The 27,940-nt window shown below is 34.6% G+C and overlaps 1 protein-coding gene and 2 pseudogenes across 1 annotated transcript in view; 1 reads left to right on the forward strand and 2 right to left on the reverse strand.

Moving 5' to 3' along the window:
- ULK2 (unc-51 like autophagy activating kinase 2) overlaps window positions 1-27,940 on the forward strand; it is a 101,357-nt gene that overhangs the window by 35,719 nt on the left and 37,698 nt on the right. Inside the window, exons 11-14 of the mRNA XM_023529854.1 lie at window positions 3,359-3,406; window positions 3,759-3,847; window positions 8,482-8,653; window positions 21,775-21,835. Of these exons, the coding sequence (XP_023385622.1) occupies window positions 3,359-3,406; window positions 3,759-3,847; window positions 8,482-8,653; window positions 21,775-21,835 (370 nt within the window). The remainder of the gene's footprint in view (window positions 1-3,358; window positions 3,407-3,758; window positions 3,848-8,481; window positions 8,654-21,774; window positions 21,836-27,940) is intronic.
- Window positions 19,308-19,426, reverse strand: LOC111738918 (annotated as a pseudogene).
- Window positions 21,877-21,995, reverse strand: LOC111738864 (annotated as a pseudogene).

Below are 27,940 nucleotides of genomic sequence, written 5' to 3' on the forward strand. Positions count from 1 at the left end.
TTCCCTCAGCATTCCCAGAGAGACATCACCTTATTTGGCTAATCTCCTTTTGGGTTTACTTCAGAGAAACCAAAAAGACAGAATGGACTTTGGTAAGTAATATTTTCAAATTTTACATACTTTGTAATTTTATTTCTGTGTATTCTGAAAATTTTTAATAAAAGGACACTGTGGCGGTTTCAGGAGAAAATTAAAGTCAGTTTTACTTTCCTTTTTACCTGTCTTTTTTCTTTCACTTCTTTTGTAAATATTTATTGAGTGCTCAATATGTTCTAGGTATGGGGAATAGAGTAATCAACAAAATCCCTGTTCTCATGATGTATATATTCTAGTGGGGGAAAGACACAAACAAATTAAAAATTGTAATGATCTGCTTATAGTACTATGGAAAAAAATTAAAGGAGGAAGAGAAATGGGGGTGGGTGGGGGTTGAAATTTTAAATAAGATAGTCAGTGAAGACCTTTCTGAGAAAGTGACATTTGAACAAAGACTTGATTGACAGATGGTTAGAGAGTGAGCAAGCCATATGGATATCTATGGGAAATGCTTTTCGGGCAGAGTGGATAGTCAGTACAAATGCCTAGAGCTAAGGACATGCCATGTATGCAGTTAAAGACTTGCGCTTTTGCTTAAAGTATGATGGGGAACCATTGGAGGATGTCGAACAAAGGAATAATGTATCTAATGTTTTTAAAAGGATCAGTCCGGTTGCTTGTTGAGAACAGACTGGTGAGGGATAGTGGGAGATAGAGGGAAGAAGCTGGGTTACTAATCAGGAGACAACAGCAACAGAGGTGGTGAGAAATTGTTGAATTCTGGCTATTTTTGGAGGTAAAAGCAATAGTATTTACGGATGAATTGGATGTGGGGTGTGAGAAAAGTGAAGACTCGAAGATGACTCCATGATTTTTGGCCTGAGCAACTGAAAGGATGGAGTTGTCAGTTACAGAGATGGGAAAGATCATGAGGATAAAGCAGGCTGTAGGGGCAAGATTAGTTTAGGTTAGACATGTTAAATTTACGATGGCCATTTGACATCTAAGTGCAGATGGTATCAGAGGAGAGGTATAGGGGGAAATATTTAGGAAAAGATCTGAGAAGAAAGAATGGAGGAGAAACACCCCAGAATCCTGGTAGAAAAGTCCCTAACCTCAAACGATGGGTTTAGGCAGCCAGGGACAGGCATCTCTTTTTATGGCTATTCTTGTGAACATGTGCTCTGTGGTAGCTTGGCTTATACCATTGCTTTACAAGAGCAGGCTATGGGCGCCTCTTGGAGGCCACAGCTTCTGTCTTAGAATTTTAGATTCTTAAGGTGGAAGCTCATATCATTGCTTTTGAACCTTTTATAATACAAGCATTTACAGCTAAAAATTTTCCTCTAAGTACTTTAATGTATCACAATCTATTTTCAAATACTATTTTACCACTTCACGTGTAATGAAAACTTGGAATACTTAATAATGTAGAGGTTACCCGGTTCTTGAAGATTTTGAGAGAACATTTATCCTTGAAACTGGCTGTCAGTTCCTCTTTGGGGGATAGTTTGTTAACTCGTTCTTATCACTCTTATGTAAAAACAGCAAGACTTGAACATGTCAGACCAGAAAACCCATGTTTAATGAAAATACTCATCAAATGTTTAATGAAAATACATGTTTAATGAAAATACTCATCAAATCAACACTGATTTTCAAATTTTTAAGAAAAAAAAACCTGTTTGATTTGTTTCTATAGTAATAGTTGTAATAAAAATAGAAATTTGTAAAACTGTACTCTAGAATTTTGGTCCGTGAATGTATATTAATGGAAATCCACATAAGCTTCTGGATAAGACAGACTAGGGGTTCAATTCTAGTCCCTCAACTTACTAGCTTTTCGACATTGGAGAAGTTGCATGGCCTTTATGTGCTATAATTTCCTTGTTCATAAAAAGAAGATAATACTTGTATAAAGTTTGTAAGGATTGAATGAGAAACTGGTATGTGAAACACTCAGTACATTGTCCTAGTAAATGTCCTCAGTAGATGATAGCTCTAGCTTCTGTATAGGGGGAAAGATAAAGTAGTCTGAATATATATTTTCTTAAGTTTTATAAAATTGGAATTAAACTTCTGTTCATGTAGTTGGTAAATATTTTTATCTTTAAGAGGGAGAAATTAAGCTGAGGGTTGTTCTGTAACCATGAGATCAACAGCGAAACAGCATACGCATGGATAATAGTTTTAAAATTATATATTATATTAAATATTTATATACTTTCCATGCCATAGCAATTGATTTAGAAGATGGTTTCAGAGTATTTGCATTCAGTCTCTCTAGTTTCTTTATTTATATCTTTTCTATCTGATCTCTATTATGTCCTTTGTAGTCAGCATTAAAAGTCTTACATGTCAAACTAGAATTTATTGATATGTATATTAATTTTGTTCTAAAAAAGACTAAGATAGAAAATTTATGTTTCTCTTCAAAACCCTCCACATTTTCTTTCCTTAGCAAGTGTGATTGATATTTTACTTTGAGAAGCTTTGGGCATTAATTTCAATGAAACTCATGGGATCCTTCAGAGTTGAAGACAATTAAGACTAAACCTGAGTTAAGCTTATTTCTGATCTTGTATTATCAAATAAACTTCCATGTTGATACTGTGCTATTTTCTTGCCTATTGTGTGATACTTAATATCACACAAGTTGAAGACTTAATGATAAATGAGATTATCTTTGTGTGTTTTTAAAGAAATAGTGAAATGATTTACATACAGGAAATTAAAGAGTGTAAAATAATGAACTATCATTTACTCATCTATTTATCTAATTAGCAGGCTTATTGTTTAGCTTTTATTCTTGGTGGATAGTATAGAAATTAAATTAATAGCTTTTTTAAAAATGTGAAACTGGCTGCAGAAATAGTTCTTCTGCAATAGAAGAATAGAATTTATTGTACAAATCAGTTACCTGGATTTCCACTTAGGACAACAAACTTCCAGAGTTCAAAAATATGCTTAGCAAGGGATTGGTCACAGTACAGTACTCCATGGGGTTGTCTGCTTGAAGATGGCCCATACTAGAGAGCATGTCTACTTCATTTGCCTTAGGATGTGCTGTGTTGGTAATGGATGTTTTGAAAATTCACAATTTAAAATTGTTCATTGATTAAGAATTACTTATAATTTGATAATTTTATAGATGATTTACAAAAATAATATGCTTTTACATTTAAGGGAAATGGTGGCAACATAAAGAAGCTAATAGTAATTATTTATGATCTCAAAGATGTTATGTTGACTACATTGACAAGATTAACCTATCTGCTAGTCAACATCAGTTTAAAAGTTGCATTCTCATTTTTCATTACAGAAGCGTTTTTTAGTCATCCTTTCCTTGAGCAAGTTCCAATAAAAAAATGTGAGTAACTTCCTTCTTGCATTTTTACTGAAAAGTGAGTCCAGGCTTAGGGAAAAATTAGTATTTTGTATTACAAAAGTGATTTTTTACTGTGCTTCTCAAGATTTCATTGAGCTTTTCTTAAATACTATAGTTGCGTTTAATAACAGTTCTGTTTTTCGTTCCAAATCCAAGTTGAAATAGTTTTAATGCTGCATTTTTCATTTCATCCATGGGAGCTCTAAATAAGTAGATAAATGTGAATTTTTGGTGAATGCAAAGATGTAGTAGTGTTGACAGGCTTTTCTATTAGACAAGTCATGTAATGGAACTACAAAGTGGTGTTTCTCTTCATCTGTGTTTCTTCTTGCAGCCTGCCCAGTTCCGGTGCCCGTGTATGCTGGCTCTGTCTCTGGAAGCTCCTGTGGCAGCTCTCCACCTTGTCGTTTTGCCTCTCCACCAGTAAGTTATAGTTTTATGAAAAATAATTTCAGAGTTAGTGCTATTGCATTTGTTTACAGAGTGCAAATATATCGTGGATATTCTTTATGTATAGTGCTTACTAATGCAGCTGAGGCTTAAGGAAAGAGCATTATTGTTGTGTCAAATGGACCTATATTTAGACCTCTCCCTTTATTTAGCTGTGTATGCTTCAGCAAGAAATGTTACCTCTCTGAGCTGCTTTCCTTTGAACAGCTACTCTCACCTTTTCATGCCCTGTGGGTTGGGAAGGATGGCACTTACAAACAGAGAGTACGTCTTACGGGTGGATAGGTAATACATATTTTATCTGAATGTCACAAACAGTTTGGATATTTATCATACATAGAATTTCCAGTGGTGGAGGAGTGACCCTTGAGTCAGGTTCTACTGACTTTAGATTTTCTTAATCGTGTTTACTGGCCCTGTAAAAGATTGTTCTACAGGTTGTTCCATTTCAACCTCTTCCTCTCGCTGAGGTTCCCAAGCCATTTCCTCTGTCTTCCCTCCAGTCTAAGTGCTTGTTCCTGAGGACTTCTGGTCACTTCTGGTCACTACTTCTTCCCACTTTACTCCCCCAGGGTCTTATTTTACTCTGTTGTCTACTTTTCTATACTGACCCTTCCCCCTCAATCTCTGTTGCAGTCTGAGAGGATTGTAACCTTGAGGCTTTTCTAGAAACTGAAGGTCGAAGGGCTCTTGTGTCAGCTATTGTATTTTCCAGATTAGTTTGGCAACATGAGTTTCTTGAATTCTGCTGGCAAAAGGGTGGGGGAGCCACAAAAGGAGGTGATTATATATTAGCAGGTTAAGGCCATCAGAGGTTTAAAGTATGGGGCTTGGGAGCTTCCACAACCCTTACTTGCCATGTTAACTAGGACAGGTAACTCTATCTCTCTGAGCCTGTTTCTCATATGTAAAGTAGTATAATTTACCTACTTCATGGGGTTTTAAATGGATAAATGGAACAAAGAGCACTTACTACAGTGCCTGACACACAAATACTCAGAAGGTGGCAACTGCTATTATTATTTTCCAGTGAAACTTAATTGCCCATAACTAAAGCAGATGCTAATCATCCTATTGCAAGCAGACAATTCTTAAAACTGGGGAAGAGCAGAATGGAGTGCTGACAGGAGGAGTGAGGAGATGCAGGAGGGAGAGAGGAGGCATATTTAGATGCTAAAAACTTTGGTGGAAAAATATTTTTAGAAGGCCTTTATTAAAAGCTAATGCCTGGAGTGAAAATAAAAAGGAAAGCTAGGGAATAAAAGGAAAGCAGGAACATTTCTGTATATTTTCCAGTTAGTGAGATTAAAAAATGGCAGGTTTTACAGGCCTTGCTTTTAAAAACGTCTGCCAAATGTAAGATGATATTATACATGTATTTCCTTTCTTCCTAGGGCTGGAGTGAACTCTTACTGAGAGTTAATACACACAGGCGCACACATAAAACATTCTTTTTAAAAAATATTCTCATAGAAATATGCAGCTGCTACAGAGAAATCCTTGAAAGTCAAAAATATTTAAAAAAACATAGCAAATCCAAATCATCCTTTTAGTTATGATACCGGCTATAGGTTAAATGCTATTTAGATAATATCTCTTAAATATCAATTTATTGATTTCATGACATTTATCAGAAGCCTACTTTGTGTGAGGTTCTGGTTGATACTAATGAATGGTTTGACCAGATCTCTTACATTAAAGGGTTTTTAATTTAATTGTGTGGTGAAGAGGAAAATAAGTCAATCACTCTTAGAAGCATGTGTGTATATATCTTTATTACCTGTGGGAATGTGGACGAGGAGTATGAAATCAGGCCAAGAACTAAGGAATGCTGCTCAGAAGAGGACATCGAGCTCAGGTTTGAAGAGTTAGCAAGGTAATTTAGTAAAAGTATGGTATTTTAGGCAGGTAACTCTCCATTCATGAAGTCATGGAAGCATGACCCACTGAAGGAACTCTGTAGCTCTCCATGGCCACTTAAATTTAAATTTGTTAGAATTAAATGAAATTTAAAATTCAGTTTCTTAGTCATACTAGTCATATTTCAAGTGCTCAGTAGCCATATATAGCCAATGGCTACCATACTGGACAGCTCAGATATAGAACTTTTCCATAATTGCAGGAAGTTCTGTTGGACAAGGCTTCTCTAAGTAGTTCAGTCTGGTGAATGTAGAGAACATTGGTAGTATAGTGGAGATAAAGCTAGAGAGGTAGGGAGAGGCTGTATCTTGACAATTGGGGCACTGAGCAAAGGAGTTCAAACTTTGTCCTTAAAGTTGTAGTGAGTCATTTGATTTTAAGTGAAGGTGTGATATGATCCACTCTGTGTTTTAGCTAGATTCTTCCAAAAGCAGGGTGGAAGACTAGGTTGGAGACAAGTAGAGAGTAGAGAGGTTTCTCTACTAGAGGAAACAGAATAACCCAAGACTGTTGCAACTTTTTTTTGTTTTTTGTTTTGTTGAGAATGAGAGCCTGAACTAAGGTGGCAGTAGGAAAGGAGAAGGGAGAAGGGGGCGGGGGAAGCAGGTGAGAGAAAGATAAAGAGTTTGCAGAGCTTGAAGATTGCTTGAACTTAGAACTTAAGGAAGAGGGAAACCTTGATGGCACTGAATGGATGGATGATGATAAGGCACTCAGTATGGGAGCATGCTTTGGAGTATAAAGGTGATGAATTAGGGTTGTACAGGCAAGTGAGCAGAGGGGTCTAGAACTCATGGGAGAGAATCTGGGCAGAGTAAGAGAGTAAGAGTGGTCACTGGGGTGCGTATAAAAAGTGTGAGGAATAGAGTTTCCAGGGTAGCACCTTGGAGAATTTCTCACTCTACTCCTCTCATTTAAGGGGCAAATGAGAAGCTAGTACCCACAAAAGAGACTAAGAATTAGAAGGAAAAGCAAGAGAGCAGGGTCCCTGAATAAGGGGGTAGAGTGTCAAGAAAAGAATGGTCCACAGCGCAGGCACAGCAGAGAATACAAGGATCTTAGAGAATAGAGAAAGTGTCCACAAGAACTTGGCAATGGGAGTTATTGGTAAGCTTAATAAAGGCAATTGGAAGGTTGGAAGCGGAAAATCAATTATGGTGGGTTATGGAATACGTGGAAGGTGAGAAATTTGAGTCAGTGAAGTTTGATAATTTCAAGAAATATTTGTTAAGAAGCAAGAGAAAATGGTAATTGAGAAGGTTTTAGGGATTTGAGATTTGAGAAAATTAAATGTGTTTATGTACAAAGAAGGAAAAAGCCAGAATAAAGAAAGGGTGAAAGTGTCAGGAGCAGAGGGGAGTTGATCTAGATCCTTGAAGAGGTAGAAAGAAATGGAATTAAAACACAGGTAGAGATATAGCTTTGAATGTATGAAGCATCTCTTCCACCAAGATAGTTGTAGATGCAGATAATTTTATAAATAGCAGAGGAAGAAATTCAGAAAGTTTCTGCCTAAACACTGGAAATAAGTAGACATACTTAGAATCACATCTCAACTTGACTGCTTTTTAGTTTTGTGATCTTAGGCAAGTTTTCTAATCTTCTGAGTTTTGTTCATTTAAAAATGAAATGGATTTCAGAACAGGGCTAAAGTTAGATAATACGTGGAAAGCTCTTAACAGTGGTTGATGTTCAGTAGTTAGTCTTTTTACTTTCCCCTCCCTTTAAAACCTTGATACATGAGTTCTCTTCAAAAAGTGATAAGGAGATTTTATGTCATGTGTACACCTCTCACGAAAAGAAGTGATTGAGATTTGAGACTGATTTCATTGCACAGTGACATTCAAAGAAGCACCAGCAGTGAACTGGGTGTTTTACGACAGGTTTATGTAGTACTTATTTTTAAAATAGAAACAAAATTTAAATGGGATAATGGGGACTTAACACAATACATAGTAATTTATGAGTTTATTGTTTAGAAAACCATTGTATAATTGAGACATTAGAGTTGTCACTAGAGGCCTTGAACTAGGTTAAGTGCCAAAAGATAGCTACTTACACCTATTTGTTTAAATGCATTTACATGCTTTTCTTCTCTTCTTGTCCTATCTCCCACAAAACATCTCTTTCCTCTCTGAAAGAAAAATAAAAGGAATACACCCACACCTGTAAGGTTTTCCAAATCTTTCTTTCTATGAGTGTTAATAAATCTCTAGGCTACAATGCCGTTATCCTTATTGACTTGTTTACTTTTTTACATAATATGGTCTCTTGCTTTCCTGTTTATAATGTTTTCTTCGTTAGAGATTTAAAACTTTGTGTGAGTAGTACAGGATGTCATTTAAGTCTCTGGACATTTTTTAGTCATTAAGTGAACAATTACTGAGTATCTGGTTTGCTAGGCCGTGAGCTGAAACTGGGGATGTTGAGATGATCAAAACTCAACTTCTCAAAAATTTCAGGAGAGGCAGACAGATACATGTGATAAGTGGCATGAAATGTTTTTCAATATTAGTTTTGGAAAATATTTAAGAAGTCTTTATCCAAAGAGATTATTTTTTTTGAAATTTTAGATGGAATTGAACTTCATGTCCACTTTTATGAAAAAAAATATTCTTTAGTCTAATGGCTACTCTGACTTGCACTTTGTTATTAGGCCAGTTTTAATTTTATGTTGTTAATTTCAGTCCCTTCCAGATATACAGCATATTCAGGAAGAGAATTTATCCTCCCCACCGTTGGGTCCTCCCAACTATCTACAAGTGTCCAAAGATTCTGCCAGTACTAGTAGCAAGAACTCTTCTTGTGACACGGATGACTTTGTTTTGGTTCCACACAACATCTCGTCAGACCACTCATGTGAGAATCTTTTCTACTTGTACATGTTCTATTTCCTAATTTACTTGATTAGTGTTTTTTGTTTGTTTGTTTTAAAACCTTTATATAATGCTCTTTTGCGTCGGGCGCCTTTTCAAATGGGCATTTTATTTAGTTGTTGAATTCTCAACCTTTCTAAATCCTGCTCAGTCACCTTCTATAAAACAATAACTTTGGATTCTGAAGGTAGATGAAAACTTTATAAGAAATGACATCAAATTCAATTCTGTTTGTATCTAAATAAATGTAGAAGTCAGCAAAATGAGAGAAATTAAATTGAGATAAAAGAATTAAAGGAAGACCTCTTTTGAGAAAAACCTAAGAGTCAAAGGAGTCTTAAAACAATGTGGATATCTTTCAGAAGATAATGGCATAAGTTCAGGAATGAGTTTCATAAATACACTGGAAAAAATTTATAAAGGAAGATGAATCTAAGTTGAACCGAAAGAATACTGAAGGTTACCAGAAAACCTACAAAAAAGAGAACTTAGAAAAACCATTAAAAAAGAAGGAACTATGGGTTTGGTTATGAAGGAATAAGATCAGAAAAGCCAGAAATTTGATTACTTTAATAAGTAAATAATATCAAAACGACTGCGTGCGGGTACAACAGATGGTTGGAGAAGTTTGTATCAAGAGGTCTATTTACAATGACGTTTTAAACCCTCAAAGTTTTACATCTTTTAAAAAAAAAGAGGTCTATTTAGTTGTTTATCAAATACTTATTTAATAGCTGCTTATGGTAGGCACCATGCTAGTTGTTGAGAAGGCGATAATCCCTTCAGGATTTATTGGTTAGAGAGGGAAAACATGGACACCACAGCAGTAGTAGGTAGCAGTTTATGATCAGTGCTATGAAAACTGGTAGTTACCTTTAAAAATCTTTTAGTACAGTGGTTTTATTTCATTAAAAAAAGTAATTCAGACTTTTAAAATTATGAAATATTTCAAACAAAATAATTCAGTAGATACTCATATTACCTACTGTGCTAATTTTACTTATTTCAACATTTTACCATATTTGTTTTAGATGTCTTTTATTTATTTTATTGTTATTCATTCTTTCTTTCTCTTTCTTTCTTTCTTTCTTTCTGCTTTCTTTCTTTTCTTTTTTTTCTTTTCTTTCGTCTTTTTAAAAGATATAAAATGCTGTAGATACAGCTAAAGTCTCTTTCCTCATTCTACTCTTGTCAGAGATATATTCCTGTAAATAGTTTTATACTTCTACATATGCCTGCGTGCATAAATAACATACAGTATTTTTGTTTTGTTACAGTTTTAAGTAAATGCTATATAGAATGTTTCTGCAGTTTGCTTTTTACTCATATTTTTGTTTTGTATCTAAATGCATATCTAGATGTGTATCTAATTGGTTTTAATATCTGGATTTTCTAGTACAACTAAACCACAGTTTATCCATTTCCCTGTTGATGGTTACTTGGATTATTTCTGTCTTTTCACTATTCGAAATGTATTTTAACAGATATCCTTGTGCCAGAATTTCTTTCAAGTGGATACTCTAAATATGTACAGCTTCAGCTCTATAAAATACTGGTGCAGACAAGTTGTAAGCAACTAATAGTCTGCTATGCTGCCAAATGTTATAATGGTACCTTGTAAAGATTTTTTAAATTATTTTTTTCATATTTAACTTTACCTGGAATTCATTTGTGTGGTTGGAATAAGGTAGAGATCTATCAGTTATGCCAGCATTATTTATCGAATATTCTGTCCTTCTCTATTGATGTACAGTTCCAAATTTGTCATATCAGGTTTATATATGTGATTGGGTTTGTTTTAAGGTTTTTTATTCTATTCATTGGTCTATTTGTCTATATTATCATTTTTAAATGCTTGTATGTCTGTGTGAAATGGGGATGGAGGGTAATGGTAGAGAGCATCCTAATATTCTTGGGAATCACCCTGGCTATTCTTGGCCCCTTTTCCCCCTATATGGTTTAATTTCAGCTTGACAAATATTACTTGGAGATTTTGATGGGAATTGCATTGATTCTCGAAGACCTATTCAGGGACAGTTAGAATCTTTACAATATTGTATTGTCTACACGAGAATGTTTGGTGTGTTTTTCCACTTATTTAGGTTTCTTTAATGTGTTTCGATACACATTTATACTTTTCTGCATAAAGGATATTCATATCTTTTATTCTAGTTACTTTCTTTACTACTTGGGTAAATACTGCCTTAAAAAATGTTTTTTTCAAAACTGCTCTTGTTGAGGTCTTTGTACTACCAAGGGGTCAGTTCTTAGTCCTCCTATTTTTGATATCTCCACAGCATTTGTTATAGTTGACCACCCTTTTTTAATTATTAAAAATTTGTTATTGTGAAATATATCATACGTGTAAGATATTTTTTTGAAAGATTTGATTTTTTTAGAGCAGTTTTAGGTTTATAACAAAATTGAGAGTATAGTACAGAGATTTCTCATATATCTTCTATCCCCATATATGCGTAGTCTTCATCATTATCAATATCCCTCACCACAGGGGTAAATTTATTACCAAGGATGAACCTACACTGACACATTACCATCCCCCAAACTTCATAGTTTAGAGTTCATTCTTGGCAAAGTACTTTTTGTGGGGTTGGACAAATGTATAATGACAAATATCCATCATTATAATATCATACAGAGCATTTTCACTGCCCTAAAAATCCTGTTCTCTACCTACTCGTCTCTCCCCACCTAACCCCTGGAAACCACTGGTCTTTTTATTGTCTCTATAGTTTTGCCTTTTTCAGAATGTCATATAGTTGGAATTAATCAGTTTGTAGCCCTTTCAAATGGGCTTCTTTCACTTAGCAATATACATTTAAGATTCCTCCATATCTTTTCATGGGCTGATAGCTCACTTCTTTTTAGTGCTGAATAATATTCTCTTGTCCGGATGTACCACGATTTACCCATTCACCTATTGAAGAATGTCTTGATTGCTTCCAAGTTTTGGCAGTTATGAATAAAGCTACTATAAACATCCTTGTGCAAGTTTTTGTGTAGATATTAGTGTTCAACTTTTGGGTAAATACCAAAGAGCATGATTGCCGAATAGGATGGTAAGATTATGTGTAGTTTTGTAAGAAACCATCAAAGTGGCTGTACCATTTTGTATGCCTACTGTTATTGAATGGGAGTTTCTGTTGTTTCACATCCTTACCACCATTGAGTGTTGTCAGTGTTCCAGATTTTGGCTATTCTGATAGATGTGTAGTGGTATCTTGTTATTTTAACTTGCATTTTTCTAATGACATATAATGTTCAGCATCTTTTCATATGTTTATTCACCATCCATATAAGTGAGGTGTTGGTTGAGATCTTTGGCCTATTTATTAATCAGATTGTTATCTTACTGTTAAATTTTAAGAGTTCTTTGTATATTTTGAATAATAGTCCTTTATTAGCTATATTTTTTGGAAATATTTTTGTCCAGCCTATGGCTTGTCTTCCACTTCTCTTGATATTATCTTTCACAGAATAGTTGTTTTTAGTTTTAATGATGTCCAGCTTTTTAATTAATTTATTTCTTTAATGACTCATGTCATTTGTGTTGGCATCATGATACTCAAGGTCATTTAGGTTTTCTCCTATGTTATCTCCTAGGAGTTACATAGTTTTTGTTTTACATTTTTGTCTGTGATCCTTTTTGAATTTGTTCAAAGTGTGTAAGGTCTTTGTCTAGATTTATTTATGTTGCATGTGGATATTCAGTTTTTTTCAGCACCACTTGTTGAAAAGACTATCTTTGCTCCATTGTACTGTCTTTGTTCCTTTGTCAAAAATCAGTTGATTATATTTATGGGGATCTATTTCTGGGCTGTCTGTGCTGTTCCATTGATCTGTTGTCTGTTCTTTTGCCAATACTAGACTGTCTTGATTACTGTAACTTTACAGTAAGTCTTGAAGGTGGGTAGTGTCAGTCTTCGACTTTATTTTCTTTCAATATTGTATTAGCCACACAATATTATGAGTCTTCTGCTTCTCCACATAAACTTAAGAATCATTTTGTCAGTAACCACAAAATAACGTGCTGGGATTTTGATTGAGATTGCATTGAATTTATAGATCAAATTAGGAAGAAATGACAGCATGACAATATTGAGTTTTCCTATCCATAAATATGGAATATCTCTCTATTTAGTTCTTAATTTCATTCGTTGGTTTTGTAGTTTGTCTCAAATAGACCTCATATATATTTTGTTAGATATATACCTAAATATTTCATTTTGGGAGGTGCTAATGTAAATAGTATTGTGTTTTTCATTTCAAATTCTACTTAGTCATTGTCGATATATAGGAAAACAATTGGCTTTTTATATTAACTTTGTATCCTGCAACCTTGCTATAATCACTTATTAGTTCCAGGAGTTTTCTTGTTGTTGTCGTTTCAGGTTTTTTTTTTTACGTAGGTAGTCATGTCATTGGTGAACAATAGTTTTATGTCTGCCTTCCCAATCTGTATACCTTTCATTTCCTTTTCTTGACTTATTGTATTGGCAAGGACTTTTAGTGCAATGTTGAAAAGGAGTGGTGAGAGAAGACATCCTTGCCTTTTTACTTGATCTTAGTGGGAAAAGCTTTGAGTTTCTCACCATTAAGTCTGATTTTAGCTGTAGTTTTTTGTAGATATTCTTTGTCAAGTTCAGACAGTTTCCCCTATAAACCTAATTTACCAAGTTTTTATCATGAATGTGGATGTTGGAGTTTGTCAGATGCTTTTTCTGCATCTATTGATATGATCATGTGACTTTTTCCTTTTTAGTCTATTGATATGATGGATTACATTAATTGATTTTCGGTTGTTAAAGCAGCCTTGCATATCTGGGATAAATCCCACTTGGTCATGGTGTACAATTCTTTTTGTACATTGTTGGGTTCAATTGCTAATATTTTGTTGAAGATTTTTGCATCTATGATCATGAGAGATATTGGTATTTAGTTTTCTTGTGATCTTTGGTTTTGTTTTGGTATTAGGATAATGGCGGCCTCATCAAATGAGTTAGAAAGTATTCCCTCTGCTTCTGTCCTCTAAAAGAGATCGTAGTTAGAGATTTGGTACAATTTATTTCTTAAATGTTTGTTAGAATTCACCATCTGGTCCTGGTGCTTTCTGTTTTGGAAGGTTATTAATTATTTAACTTCTTTGATAGATATAGGACTATTTATATTGTCGATTTCTTCATGTGTGAGCTTTGGCAGATTTTGTCTTTCAAATTCGTGCTCATAGAGTTGTTCATAATAGTCATTTATTATTTTTTCAATGTCAGTGGGATGTGTACTGATGTTCTCTTTTTCAATTATTAGCAATTTGTGTCCCTTCTTTTTTTTTCTAAGTTAACCTAACTAGTAGTTTGCTGATTTTCTTGATCATTTCAAAGAACTAACTTTTGGTTTTGTCGATTTTATTGACTTCCTGTTTTCAGTTTCATTGATTTCTGCTCTAATTCTTATTATTTCTTTTATTCTACTTACTTTGGACTTAATTTGCTATTTTTTCACCTCAAGTTTCTGAAGGTGGAAACTTAGATTATTGAATTTAGATCTTTTTTATCCTCTAATATGTGCATTCAGTACTATAAATTTCTTCTTTTAGGCACTGCTTTTACTGCTTCCTACAAATTTGATGTTTGTTGTATTTTCAGTTAGTTAAAAATACTTTTAAATTTCTCTCGTTCTTTGACCCATGTGTTCTTTGGAAGTGTTTTGTTTAGTTTCTACATACTTTGGAATTTTCCATTTATCTTTTTGTTACTGATTTCTAGTTTCATTCCATTCTGGTCTGAGAGCAGACATTGTATTTTTATTCTTTTAAATTTGTTAAGGTGTGTTTTATGGTCCAGATTGTAGTCTGTCTTGGTAAATGTTCTATGTGAGTTTGAACAAAATCTTTATTCTGTTGTTTTTGGATGAAGTATCTATAGATGTCAATTCTCTTTAGGTGGTTGATAGTGCTATTGAGTTCAGCTATGATCCTTGCTGATTTTCTGTCTGCTGAATCTATTTCCAAGGGAGAGTCTTTGAAGTCTCCAACTCTAATAGTAGATTCATTTATATCTTCTTGCAGTTTTATCAGTTTTTGCCTTACATGGTTTGACTCTCCATTGTTAGGACCATACATGTTAAGAATTGATGTGTTTCCTTGGAGAATTTATGTTTACATAAATATGATTTTATCATTATGTAATGCCTTTTAACTCTGATAACTTTTCTTACTTTGAAGTCTGCTCTGTCTGAAATTAATGTAGCCGCTTCTGCTTTTTTTGATTAGTATTAGGGTGGTCTATTTTTCTATCCATTTACTTTTAATCTATATGTGTCTTTATATTTTAACATGAGTTTCTTGTAGATAGCATATAGTTGGATTGTGTTTTTTGATCCACTCTGAAATCTGTCTTGGTACATTTAGACTATTGATGTTAAAAGTGATTATTGATATAATTAGATTAATATTTACCATATTTGTTACTTTTTTCTATTCGTTATCCTTGTTCTTTGTTTCTGTTTTTGCCTTCCTTTTTCTGCCTCCTGTTGTGCTAATTATTATGATTCTATTTTTGTTCCTTTTTTAGCATATCAATTATACTTTTTAAAACTATTTTTAGTGGTTGTCTTAGAGTTTTCAGTATTATGTTTATAAATAATCCAGGCCTACTGTTAAATAACACTATACCACTTATTTATGTTTATAAATAATCCAGGCCTACTGTTAAATAACACTATACCTTATAATAAAACAGTCTTCATTCCTCCTGACTCTTGTATTATTGCTGTCATTCATTTTGCTTACATATAAGCATTCACAAGCGTATATATGTACACATAAGATATATACATAAACATACATAACCAAATACATTATTGCCATTATTATTTTTCCCCCCTCCCCGACTTCTACCCCTGACCTATGGATGTTGCTGTTTCTCCTTAAGAACTGGATCTCTAAAGGTGGGGTGTCTCTTCCCACACACTCAGAGTGTGCACCTGGGGCCTGGCGCACCCGGCACACTCGGAGGGCCTGGTGTACCCAGGGTATGGTCCATGGCTCCACCTGGGGCGAGAACCCCGGACTTTCTGTGTGTAAAAGCAGACGTGCTAACCACTACACTATAGAGCCACCCCTGCCATTATTATTTTGAACAAACTGTTATCTGTTAGATCATTTAAAAATAAGAAAAATAAAAGTTTTAATTTTACTTTCACTTATTCCTTCTTTGGTGTTCTTTCTTTTTGTAGATCCAGTTTCCTGACCTGTATTATTTTCCTTCAGTCTAAAGAACTTCTTTTAACATTTCTTACAAGGTAGTATATTGGCAACAAATTCCCTCAATTTTTGTCTTAGAAAATCTTTTTTTTTTTTTTTTCAGTTTTGAGGATAATTTTGCAGGGTACAGAATTTTAAGTTGGTGATTTATTTCTTTCAACACTTTAAATATTTCTCTCCACTCTCTTCTTGCATGGTTTCTGAGGAGAAGTAATGTAATTTTTATCTTTGTTCCTCTAAAGGTATAGTGTTTGTTTCCTCTGGCATCTTTCAGGATTTTTTCTTTATTTTTGATTTTCTGTATTTGAAAATGATATGCCTAGGTATACAGTCATGTGCTGCATTAAGATGTTTTGGTCAGTGACAGACACCATATACAGGTGGGCCCATGAGATTATAATGGATCTGAAAAATTCCTGTTGTCTAGCAATGTCTTAGCCATTGTAACACCTTAGCACAATGCATTAAATACTTAACCATTGTGTTACAATTGCCTACAGTATTCAGTGCAGTAACATTCTTTAAAGGTTTGTAGCATAGAAGCTGTAGGGGAACAGAATTTCATCCCAAAATATGTCTCTTTGGCATAAGGATTATATTAGGTTGGTTAATTTTAAGAAACAGCAGACGTGGGAGAAGCTGTGAAGTAGAAGTTACCTTTTGTAACAGATTCTTATATTTGTGAGTAAGGTCTCCATTTGTAAGGGTGTCGGATATAGGGGGATAACCTTATCTCTAGAAATTCTATCAGTGCAGAACACAAGGACAAATTTGCATAACAACCTTAGTCTTCAGCTGAAGATGGTTTTTAAAGGTGATGACTTCAACTATTTTGGCAAGTTATTGAGTTTTCCCTGGAAATTGTTCCTTTCTGTTCCTTTCTCTCTCATGTATATAGGAGGTATACATGTTATTAAATTTTGTTCTTCTGTTAATCTATCTTTTATTACAGAGATGTCTCAGCAAAAAACCCAGAAGGGCTAGAGGGAAAATTATTTTTCCTCTCCTGTAGAGCAATAGGATATACCATATAACCTAGCTGTATAGCGGGCTATACCATCTAGGTTTGTGTAAGTGCATCTATGATGTTCATATGAACACATCACCTAAATATTTCTCAAAATTTATCCCCATCAGTCAGTGGTGTGCAACTGTAGTTGTTTGGGGCATTTATCTTGCATGTTGTTCTCTGAGCTTCCTGGATCTGTGGCTTAGTGTCTGACATTAATTTAGGGAAAATTCTCAGTCATTATTGTTTCAAATATTTCCTTCTGTTCTTTCTTTCTTCTCCTGGTAATCTCATTACTCATGTTAGACCTTTCGTAGTTTCACAGACCTTGGATATTCCCTTCTGGTATTTTAAGTCTTTGTTCTCTTTGTTTTTTGCTTTTCAAGGATTCTTTTGACGTATTCTTTAGCTCAAAGATTTTTTTTTTTTTTGTCACCTGTGTCTAGTCTACTAGTAAGCCCGTCATTTCCGTTAGTGTTTTCTTTTTTTAATATCTAGCTTTTTTGGTTCTTTCATAGATTTCTATCTCTCTGCTACATTGCCCGTCTGTTCTTTTATGCTGTCTACATTTTCAATTAGAGCCCTTAGCATATTAATCATAGTTCTTTTAAATTCCTGGTCTGATAACTTAAACATCCCTGCCGTGTCTGGTTCTGATACTTTGTCTCTTCAAATTGTGTTTTTGCTTTTTGGTATGCCTTGTAATTTTTTTCTTGGTAGCTATACATGATGTACAGGGTGAAAGGAAGAGTTGTAAAAGGGCTTTAGTAATGTGGTAGTGAGGTATAGGGGCAGAGGCCGTGTTCTCTAGGCCTGTGATTAGGTCTCTAGGCTTTCAGTGAGTCTGGTCTTTCAACTTCTCAAGTGTTTTTTAGTTTCTTCTTCTTGCCTTAGATGAGACAGGATAGCTAGAGACGGCTAGAGTTGGGTACTTCCCTTTCCCTAGGTCAGTTAGGCTCTGAGCTTAACCTGAGCAGATTAACCTCTGATTAATTAGTTTCCCCTGAGGGCACGCCTTGTTACGAAGATCAGAATGCTCCGACATAATTAAAAGTGTTTCCTTTCCCTTCTCCATGCTGGAAGCAGGAAGGGATTTTTCTTTGATATTTACTGTGGGAACCTGATTGAGTTCCTGGAGGTAAATCTGATATTGTGAGCCCCTCTCCTCCAGGAGTTTTTAACTCTTAGAGTTGTCTGCTACGAGCCTCCAGTGGATTGTCAATTATGGTTCAGGCTTTTCTGTCCTAGCTCTAATTTCTGAGGAGGTTTCTGCTGGTGAGTCTTTCTTTTTTTCAGCTCCCTGTATTTGTTTCTCCAGTCTTGGGGGCATTGGTTTGCTCTGTATCCTCCCCTATCTTTTGGATCCAAGAAGAGTTTCTGATTTTTCAGTCTGTTCAGCTTTTTACTTATTAGGATGGACTGGTGATTTTCAAGCTCATTACATGGGAAACTTGGAACTGGAAGTATTGCAGAAAAATTGCAAAAATCAGACCTGCAAGAAACCAAGCCGCACTCAGAGAGTTGGAGAACCGCAGTCCCACAGTTGCTAGGCTGGGCTGGAAGATCTGGGCCAGGAGCTCAGTTGCAGCATTCCTTATATAGAACTCATTTAGCATGGGCTGATTGGTTAATTTGTCCTCAGATGTTTACAAAGTGTGGGAATTGCTATGGGTTGCAGGCAGTTACAAAGAGTTACAAAGCGTGGGAGTTGTTAGGGGGTACAGGAAGTTACATTTGTTGCTGGGACAGAACAAGCAAAAGGGAAGAAGAGTCTTTAGTTAATTTCGAGTACAGCCTATGCAGTAAGCATATCTACAGAAGCAGAACAAAGAGTTAATTAGCCTTTTGAGTAAAAATTCCTCTTCAGAAGTCCCCATATAAGATATTTAAAACATTTATACAATTTAAAAGTAATAATATAACAAATACCTGAATTCCTGCCTCTGATTTTCTTACCTCGTTTTGTCTTCTTGCTCTACTTTTAGGAAAATTTCTTTAATGTTTTCTTCTTCTAACTTATTTTTTAAATTTATGCTCTGCTATTTTGAATTTTCAGAAGCTCCTTTTCCACCTCTGAATATTATTGTTCTTCAGGGTGCAATATTTTGTTTTATCTCTGAAGACATTAATTTTATACACACACACACACACACACACACACACATTAATGTATATATTAACTTTTCCTTGAAAAATGTCTTAATTTTTTCCCTCCTAATTTGTTTTATTTTTATTTACTTATTTATTTGTTTATTTTAACTTTTTTTTTTTTAGGCGAGGCAACCCTTGGTTGACCTCACAGATTACAAGGATCTTGTCAGCTTACAATCCCTTATTTTTTATTTTTTACGCCTACAGCACCTCGTCTTCCTTGGTGGTCTACCATCCAAGTACTAACCAGGCCCAACCCTGCTTAGCTTCCAAGATCAGATGGGATTGGGCTTGTTCAGAACGGCATGGCTGTAGACCCCTAGTTTGTTTTAGAGTGTGGTTTTCATATTAGATTCTTTCTTTGGATATTTGATGATTGTTGTGTGCTCGTAATTATGGACAGCGAGCCTCAACAATGAGTGAGTCACTACCTTGGACTGCTTCCTTTTGGTAGGTAGTGGGGATGGGGCGGGGTTCTCAGATTCCCCAAAGAGAAGACTCAGCCAGTCTTCTGTCTAAAGAGTATATACGTGATATCACAGGGGGAGCCAAACAGGGGAAGAAGGCTGGAGGTCTTAAAAGTCAGTGTGTAAAATTTTTCTGCTAATCTCCTTTCCCCCAATGACTTCTCATTATATATTGCTGTCTTCATCTCTGTCTGGTGTTCTGCAATCTAGAGACTTTCAGTTTTATATTGTCCAGGTATAAACATCCAGCCTTTTCCTGTAGTGTGGGGGATGGGTGTTGCTTCTCTGCATAGAGCTGGGGAAAGGATATAAAATTCTGCTTCCAAATTGACTTTAAAATAATCCTTTCAGTACTGCCTTCAATGCCACTTTGAAAGTTATCTGGTATTGCTAAGTACTCAGCCTTTTGGGAATCTGATATAAATTGATTTACTTCTGGGCTCTCCTGCTTGCTAAGGATTCTATCTTCTTGGGTCTACTAGGTCAAATACCACTTGATATCAACTTTCTAGCTCCTGAATTTTTAAGGCTGTTGACTGCTGTGCTTCTTGCCCTTTTGAGTTTAGGCTCTTTTCTCTTTCCCTTTCTCTCTCTTGTTTCAAAACAACCATATGGTATCAAACTAACAATATGATTGCTGAAAAAAAAAATACATTTAAAACCTTTTTGTGGGTCTTTTTGTCCATAGGAATGTCCAAATTATCCAGTTTCAGAGTCTCTCGAAATAATTCACTTTTGGTGATTATGCTACCAAGTTGGTATATGGTTAGATTCCTTTGCTTCATTTTACTTTTGATTTCTAGGGTTTATTCTTTTGTTTAACTTTGTTTCATGATTACGTACAGTTTCAAACTCATAGCTACAAAATGATGGACACTTAGCGAAATCTAGCTTCTATCCCTGCCTCCCACCCCGTTCTACCCTGTTTTCTCCATTACCCTATAGGCCAGTGGTCCCCAACCTTTTTGACACCAGCGACTGGTGTTCCTATGAGAATCTAATGCCTGATGATCTGAGGTGAAGCTGAGGCGGTGATGCTAGTGCTGGAGAGCAGCTGCAGATAGAGATGAAGCTTCACTTGCTGTCCTGCTGCTCACCACCTGCTGTGAGGCCGGTTCCAGTACTGGTCCACAGCCCCAGAGTTGGGGACCCCTGCTATAGGCAACTATTGTCTTTAAAATAGACTGTTTCCTTGCCCTACTTCTCTTTATCCCCTTATCCTTATTTATTTTCCTTTATATCTCCTGTCACTACCTGACATTATTACCTTCTTTCATTACTAGAATATAAGCTTCTTAAGAGCAGGGATCCGAGATGTGCCAAAATAAATGCTTTTCTCAGCTTCCATTTAGGGCCACTCAAAGCTATATTTGTGATCGGTTTTTTGTTTTTCCTTTTCTGAGCATAAGTTAGCAGTATAGTTTACTTTATTTTTTTAAAACTTATATTATTTGGTCAATACTGTGATTTCACATCAATACATATTAATTATACCCTTACAGCCATTAAAAATCACACAGGGCAATATGATGTAGTGGATTTAACAGTGACAAGGAATGAAGGGCCCCTGCCTTCTGAGATGTGCTATGTTCCCATATACAAATGACAGAGGAGTAGATGAAGATGGCCTGTGGCATGTGCTACCATGTCTGAGAGGCCCCACCTTCCATGACAATAAGCCATGCAAGACCCAGGAAAGTGTTATGTTTGAGGATGGGGATGCTCCAGTGTTAGAGTGAAGTAGACTTTGTTTACAGTCATTTGTGCTAGAATGTGACATAATGTTCCTAAAAATCACTACAACCTGCAAAATTGTTTAGTAAAAACGACAGAGGTTATGCATAAATTGGGATTAGGGGTATAACACTCAAAACCTTGTCAGTGACATGTTAAAAGGAACATGATAAACACAGTTTTTGCACATTAAATGTTGAAGAAATAGATAAACACTGTACTAAATATGACACTTTACCTTGAAAAGACCTGATATTTTTTTATAGAAGTGGGCATTGAAAGGGTCGCAGCCTGTGAATTTAGCTGGGTGCAGTGTTCTGTGTTCACCCATTGTTATTCATGCACAAAATTGCACGTAAGCAAGTGGTTGTGCTCACATTGTTTCCTAATCGTGTAGGAACGATTTACATTTTTTAAGCAGGTGGTATAGCAGAACTGACTGAATTTTTCCCATTCTCTTTTAGATGATATACCAACGGGAACTGCTGGCAGACGAGCTTCAAATGAGTTCTTGATGTGTGGAGGGTATGTTTACATATAATTATTATTTTAATTTAATTTTTTTACGCCTACAACAACCGATCTTCCTAGGTGGTCTCCCATCTAAGTACTATCCAGGCCTGACCCTGCTTAGCTTCCAAGATCAGATGAGACTGAATGTGTTCAGGGTGGCATGGCTGTAGTGTTTACATACAATTAACTAAAAGAATTTTCATAGTTTTTTTAGTAAAGTTATGGAACTTTGTGTTAATTCTAAAATTTATTTTGTTTCACAATTTATCATTAAAAATTTTTTAAATTGTAAAAAAAAACACACATAAGATCTGGTGTGTTAAACATTTTTAAATTTATAGTCCAGTAAAGTATAATCACAGTGTTGTGCAACAGATCTCCAGAACTTTTTTATCTTGTAAAACTGAAACTCAGTACTCATTGTAACAACACTCCCATTCTCCACTTCCCCATGTACTGGCAACCACCATTCTGTTTTCTGTTTCTATGAATTCGACTACTTTAGATGCCTCATTATATAAATAGAATCATACAATATATGTCTTTTTGTGACTAGCTTAGTTCACTCAGCACAGTGTCCTTAACATTCATTCATGTCGTAACATGTGTCAGAATTTCCTTTTTAAGGCTAAATAGTATACCGCATTTTATTTATCCATTTGTCTGTTGATGTACACATGGAGTGCTTCTGCCTCTCGGCTGTTATGAATAATGCTGCTGTGAATGTGAATGTGCAAATATCTATTTGAGACCCAGCTTTTAATTCTGTTGGATATATACCCAAAAGTGGGGGTGCTAGATCATATGATAATTCTATTTTTAATTTTTTGAGAAGCTTCCATACTGTTTCTTTTCCGTAATGGTTGCACCATTTTGCATTCCTAGCAACAATGTAAAAGGGTTCTGAATTTCTCCACATCCTCACCAACATTTGTTAGTTTCTGTTTTTTTTTTTTTTAATTAAAACTATCTTTTTTTTTTTTTAATAGCCATCATTTTAATGGGTGTGAGTTGATATCTCATTGTGGTTGTAATTTGCATTTTTTTAAATGATTAGTGGTTTTGAGCATCTTTTCAAATACTGTTGGCCATTGTATATCATCTTTGGAGAAATTATCCAAGTTCTTGGTCCATTTTTAATCAGGTTATTTTTTGTTTTGGGGTTATAGGTGTTCTTTATATATTTTGGGTATTAACTTTATCAAATATGTGATTTACAAATATTTTCTCCCATTCCATAGGTTGTCTTTTCACTCTGTTGATGTGTCCCTTTGAGCTCAGAAGGTTTAAAATTTGATACAGTCCCATTTGTCTTTTTTTTGGTTTCGTTATCTGTGTGTTTGGTATCCACTTCCAAGAATCATTGCCTAATCCAAATACTAGGCGTGAACCTTTCCTCCTGTGTTTTCTTCTAGGAGTTATATAGTTTTGAGTCTTATGTTTAGATTTTTAGTCTCTTTTGAGTTAATTTTTTTCTCTGGTGTAAAGTAAAGTTCTAATTTTATTCTTTTGCATGCAGATACCTAGTTTTCCTAGGACCATTTGCTGAAGAGACTGTCCTTTCTCCATTATGTGATGTTGACACCTTGTCAAAGATCATTTGTCTGCATACATAAGGATTTGTTTCTGGGAGCTCTATTCTACTCATTGGTCTATATGGCTATCTCTATGCCAGTACCATCACTTTTGATTATTGTAGCTTTGTTATATATTTTGAGATCAGGAAGTTTGAGATCTCCAATTTGGTTCTTCTTTTCCAAGATTATTTTGACTATTTAGGGTCCCCACAAATTCTATATGAATTTTAGTACAGATTTTTCTATTACTACAAAAAATGTCATTGGTGTTTTGATAAGGATTACATTGATCTGTATTTAGGTCACTTTGGGTAGTATTGACATCTTAACAATATTAAGTCTTCCAATCTACGAATGGAGGATGTCTTTAATTAATTTCAGCCATGTTTTGTAGTTTTCAGCACATAAGTCTTTCACCTTCTTGGCTAGATTTATTTTTAGCTATTTTCTTCTTTTTGATACTGTTATAAATGAGATTCTTTTTTTAATTTTCTTTTTGGATTCTTCATTGTTAGTGTATAGAAATACAACTAATTTCTGTGTATTGATTTTGTATTCTCCAACTTTCCTGAATTTATTAATTTTAGTGGAGTGTATGTGTAATCTTTAGGGTTTTCTACATTTAAGATGTTATCTGTAAGCAGAGATAAATTACTTCCTTTTTGATTTGAATGTCTTTTATTTCTTTTTCTTGCCTTATTGCCTTGGCTAGAAATTCTATATTGAGAAGTGGTGAGAATGGGCATCCTTGTCTTGTTGCTGATCATAGAGGAAAGGCTTTCAAGCTTTCACCATTGAGTTTGATTTTAGCTGTGGGCTTTTCATATATGGCTTTTATTATGATACAGTGGTTTCTTTCTAGTTTGTTGAGTGTTTTTATCATGATAGGGTGTTCGTTGGATTTTGTCAAATGCTTTGTCTGTATCACTTAAGGTAATCATGTAGTTTTTGTCCTTCTGTTAATGTGGTGTATTATAAATTCTTTTTGGTCATGGTGTATTATCCCTTTAATGTGCTGTTGAATTTGTTTTGCTAGTATTTTGTTGATTTTTACATCAAATTTCATCAGGGATACTATTATGTAGTTTTCTTGTAGCGTCTGTATCTGGCTTTGGTATTGGGTAATGCTGAACTGATGGAATAAGCTTGGGAGTGTTCCCTCCTCTTTAATTTTTGGAAGAGTTTGAGGAGTGTTGGTTTTAAATCATTAAATGTTTGGTAGAATTCACCAGTGAAGCCTTCTGGTCATGAGCTTTTTTTTGTTATTGGGAGGTTTTTGATTACTGATTCAGTCTTCTTACTAGTTACGAGTGTTTGCATTTTCTCTTTCTTAGTGATTTAGTCTTGATAGGTTGTGTGTTTGTAGGGAGTTATCCATTTTTTCTAGGTTATCCAATTTGTTGGCAAGCAATTGTTCATAGTATTCTCTTATAATCCACTTTATGTCTCTGGCATTAGTTGTAATGTCCCTTATTCCCTTCTTTCACTTCTGATTTTGAGTCTTCTTTTTTTTTCTTACTTAATCTAGCTAAGGGTTTGTCAATTTCATTGAGCTTTTAAAAATACCAACTCTTAGTTTCTTTTATTTTTTTCCTATTGTTTTTCTGTTGCCTCAGTTTTATAATTTCCTTACTTCTTCTAGCTTTGGATTTAGTTTCTTTTTCTAGTTCCTTAAGGAGTGTAAAGTTAGGTTGTTTATTTGAGATATTTTTTAATTTGAGTGTTTATAGCTATAAAATTCCATCTTAGTACTACTTCCACTGTATCCCATAAGTTTTGCTATGTTATATTTTTATTTTAATTTTTCTCAACACATTTCCTGGTTTCTTTTGTGATTTCTTCTTTGACTCATTGATTAAGAGTGTGTTTGTAATTTCTACATATTTATGGATTTTCTAGTTTTCCTTCTGCTTTTGTTGATGTCTTGTTTCTATCCATTATGATCAGAAAAGATATTTTATATGATTTCAATTTTTGAAAATTAGTTTAGATTTTTTTTGTGGTCTAACATGTGGTCTGTCCTGGAGAACGTTGCATGTGCACTTGAGAATGTATATTTTTCTGTTGGCGGGAGGAGTGTTCTATATATGTTTGTTAGGTTCACTTGCCGGTCATGTTGTTCAGGGCTACTATTTCTTTATTGATCTTTCATCTGGTTGTTTTATCTACTGTTGAAAGTGGGGCATTGAAGTGTCCAACTATTATTGTAGAATTGTCTATTTCTCCTTTCAATTCTGTCAATATTTGCTTCATATTTTCCTGGTTAATTGACCATTTTATCATTATATAATGTATTTTTCTTTTGTCTTGTAACAGTGTTCGACTCAAAGTCTATTTTGTTTAATATTAATATAGTTATCCTTGCTCTCTTTGGGCTACAATTTGCATGGAATATCTCCTTCCATCCTTTCACTTTCAGCCTAATAAGGAAAGATTTATTATTGCCATTTTGTTACTTTTCCTTACGTCTTGTGGCATTTTTTACTCCTCACTTCCTCTCTTAACTACTTTCCTTTGTTTTGGTTCTTTTGTAGTGATGTGCTTTGACTCTCTTCTCATTTTCTATTGTGTATATTCTATACATACTTTTTTTTGTGGTTATCATGGTGGTTACATGAAACATCTTAAAGTTAAAACAATCTATTTCCATTGCATACAATAACGCTACTCCTATAGAGAGTATAGGAGTGTACTCCTCCCCCTTTGTGTTATTGATGTCACAATTGCATCTTTATCAGTTGTGTGCCCATTAACAGAAATTTATAGATTTTTCTGTTTGTTTTGGGGTTTTTTGTTTAGTTTTGTTTTTTTGTTTTGGTACTTTAGTCTCCTAGATTCTATATAAGAATTTGGGACACACTGATCACAAAGGAGAGGGAAAAAAGAGTGATGGCAGAACTACATAATGGCTCTGAAAGCTTCTGTTCTGTCACCAGTCTATTTCCCTCTGCTTTGAGAACAAACAGAATGTCCCAAATGGGAGCTACTCTTTCAATTTGCTTCCCAGGGGTTGTGGCAGGAAGTATGCTAGGGAGTATAGAAATGGCTCCAGAGAGACATAGTAAATATTTTGAAAAAAATAACACACTCTACCACAAGATATTAAGTGCAACTGAAAACAGAAATATAAACAGAATATTAAAAATTACGCTGTATGCAAAATTAAAATGGTTTTAGGCAGATGAAAGACTTATTCTTCATGGAGCCATTAAGATTTTTTATCTCCATATCTCAGTAAATACCATCTCATGTAACAATTCCTGTGATTTTAGTTGTGGTATATTTAATTCTTTCCTTAGAACCTCACTTTTATTAAAATTACTTTGAAATGTTTTATTATATTGAAATGAGTAATTTTTACTTAGAGGAAAAAAATGTTTTTCCAGACTTTTTTCTGGGAAACTAGTTCTAGTTTCATAATATTATGAAAATACAATTCAGGATATAGAATTTTACTTTATAGCCTCCTTTGAGGAACATATATTGAGGGAAATATATGTATATGTGGTTTGATGTTAACTTAACTAAAGCCTTTGAAAGTCTTAGGATCTTTAGTTTTAGGATCTGGAGTACTTTGTCATTACTGGACATGAATTTATCATTTCAGAAACGTGTTGCTTAGGTTAGGAGCATAAGAACGAATTTATAGTGTAGTGTAAAAGATAGACAATACTGTAAGCTACACTTGAATGGTTCTTTTATTTTTCTTAGATATATTAGTAGTACCTTTTCCCTTGAGGTTTTCATTTCATCTTCTAAAAGGGTTTAGAAAGTTGTACTTCTTGATATTATTGACCTTTCATTGAATACCAGCTGGATAATATATTCCTGTTAGGTTACTTGTGAAAGTTTACCAGGTACTCATGAAAACTTGGTGAACTGCTTCTTAATAGTGTTGATACATTTTAGCACTTTGTTATTATTGGGAAAAAAAAATGCTATGGAAAAACTTCAGATTGGGACTAGGAATTTTAGACTGGTAGTTTATCAGTAAAATATATAAAGCTACAAGTTCCCTTAGTGTCTGAGTAATTTTTAGTGATGCCTCCATGCTAATAGAAATACCTAACATTTGCATTTGCTAAATAGTTTTACCCAAACAACTTAATAGTAATTTTAGTTAAAAATGGTGTTGGTAGTTTTTTCAAAATGTCTGTATGTTTACTTAAAAAATGTACTCCAGGGCACCCCTTTGAGTAGTGGTGGCACCCTGGAGTCCCTTGATGTACAGTTTTGGAACCATGGGGTAAGCAAATTTTGTGCAGACCTGTTTGCTGCCTTTCTTTGAGGATATCTTTTAAATATGGGAATTGTATATTTCCAAGTTTTTTACTTTTGATTTGCTGTCATTTTTTCTTCCTTAGTTATCTTTGCTTTTTTCCTTAGCTTCTCTTTCTATGGTATAATTCTTTAACTTTTCTTAATCGATGTATGCATTTTTACCTAAAGAAGCACTTCTTAGTAATAATTTTCTTCACTATCCATATGACAGTCTTTAGTACATGTAGGGAGCGTGATATCCATTCCTTGTGCATCCAGA

The sequence above is a fragment of the Pteropus vampyrus genome, unplaced genomic scaffold (assembly GCF_000151845.1).
Source record: "Pteropus vampyrus isolate Shadow unplaced genomic scaffold, Pvam_2.0 Scaffold44, whole genome shotgun sequence".
Lineage (NCBI taxonomy): Eukaryota > Metazoa > Chordata > Mammalia > Chiroptera > Pteropodidae > Pteropus > Pteropus vampyrus.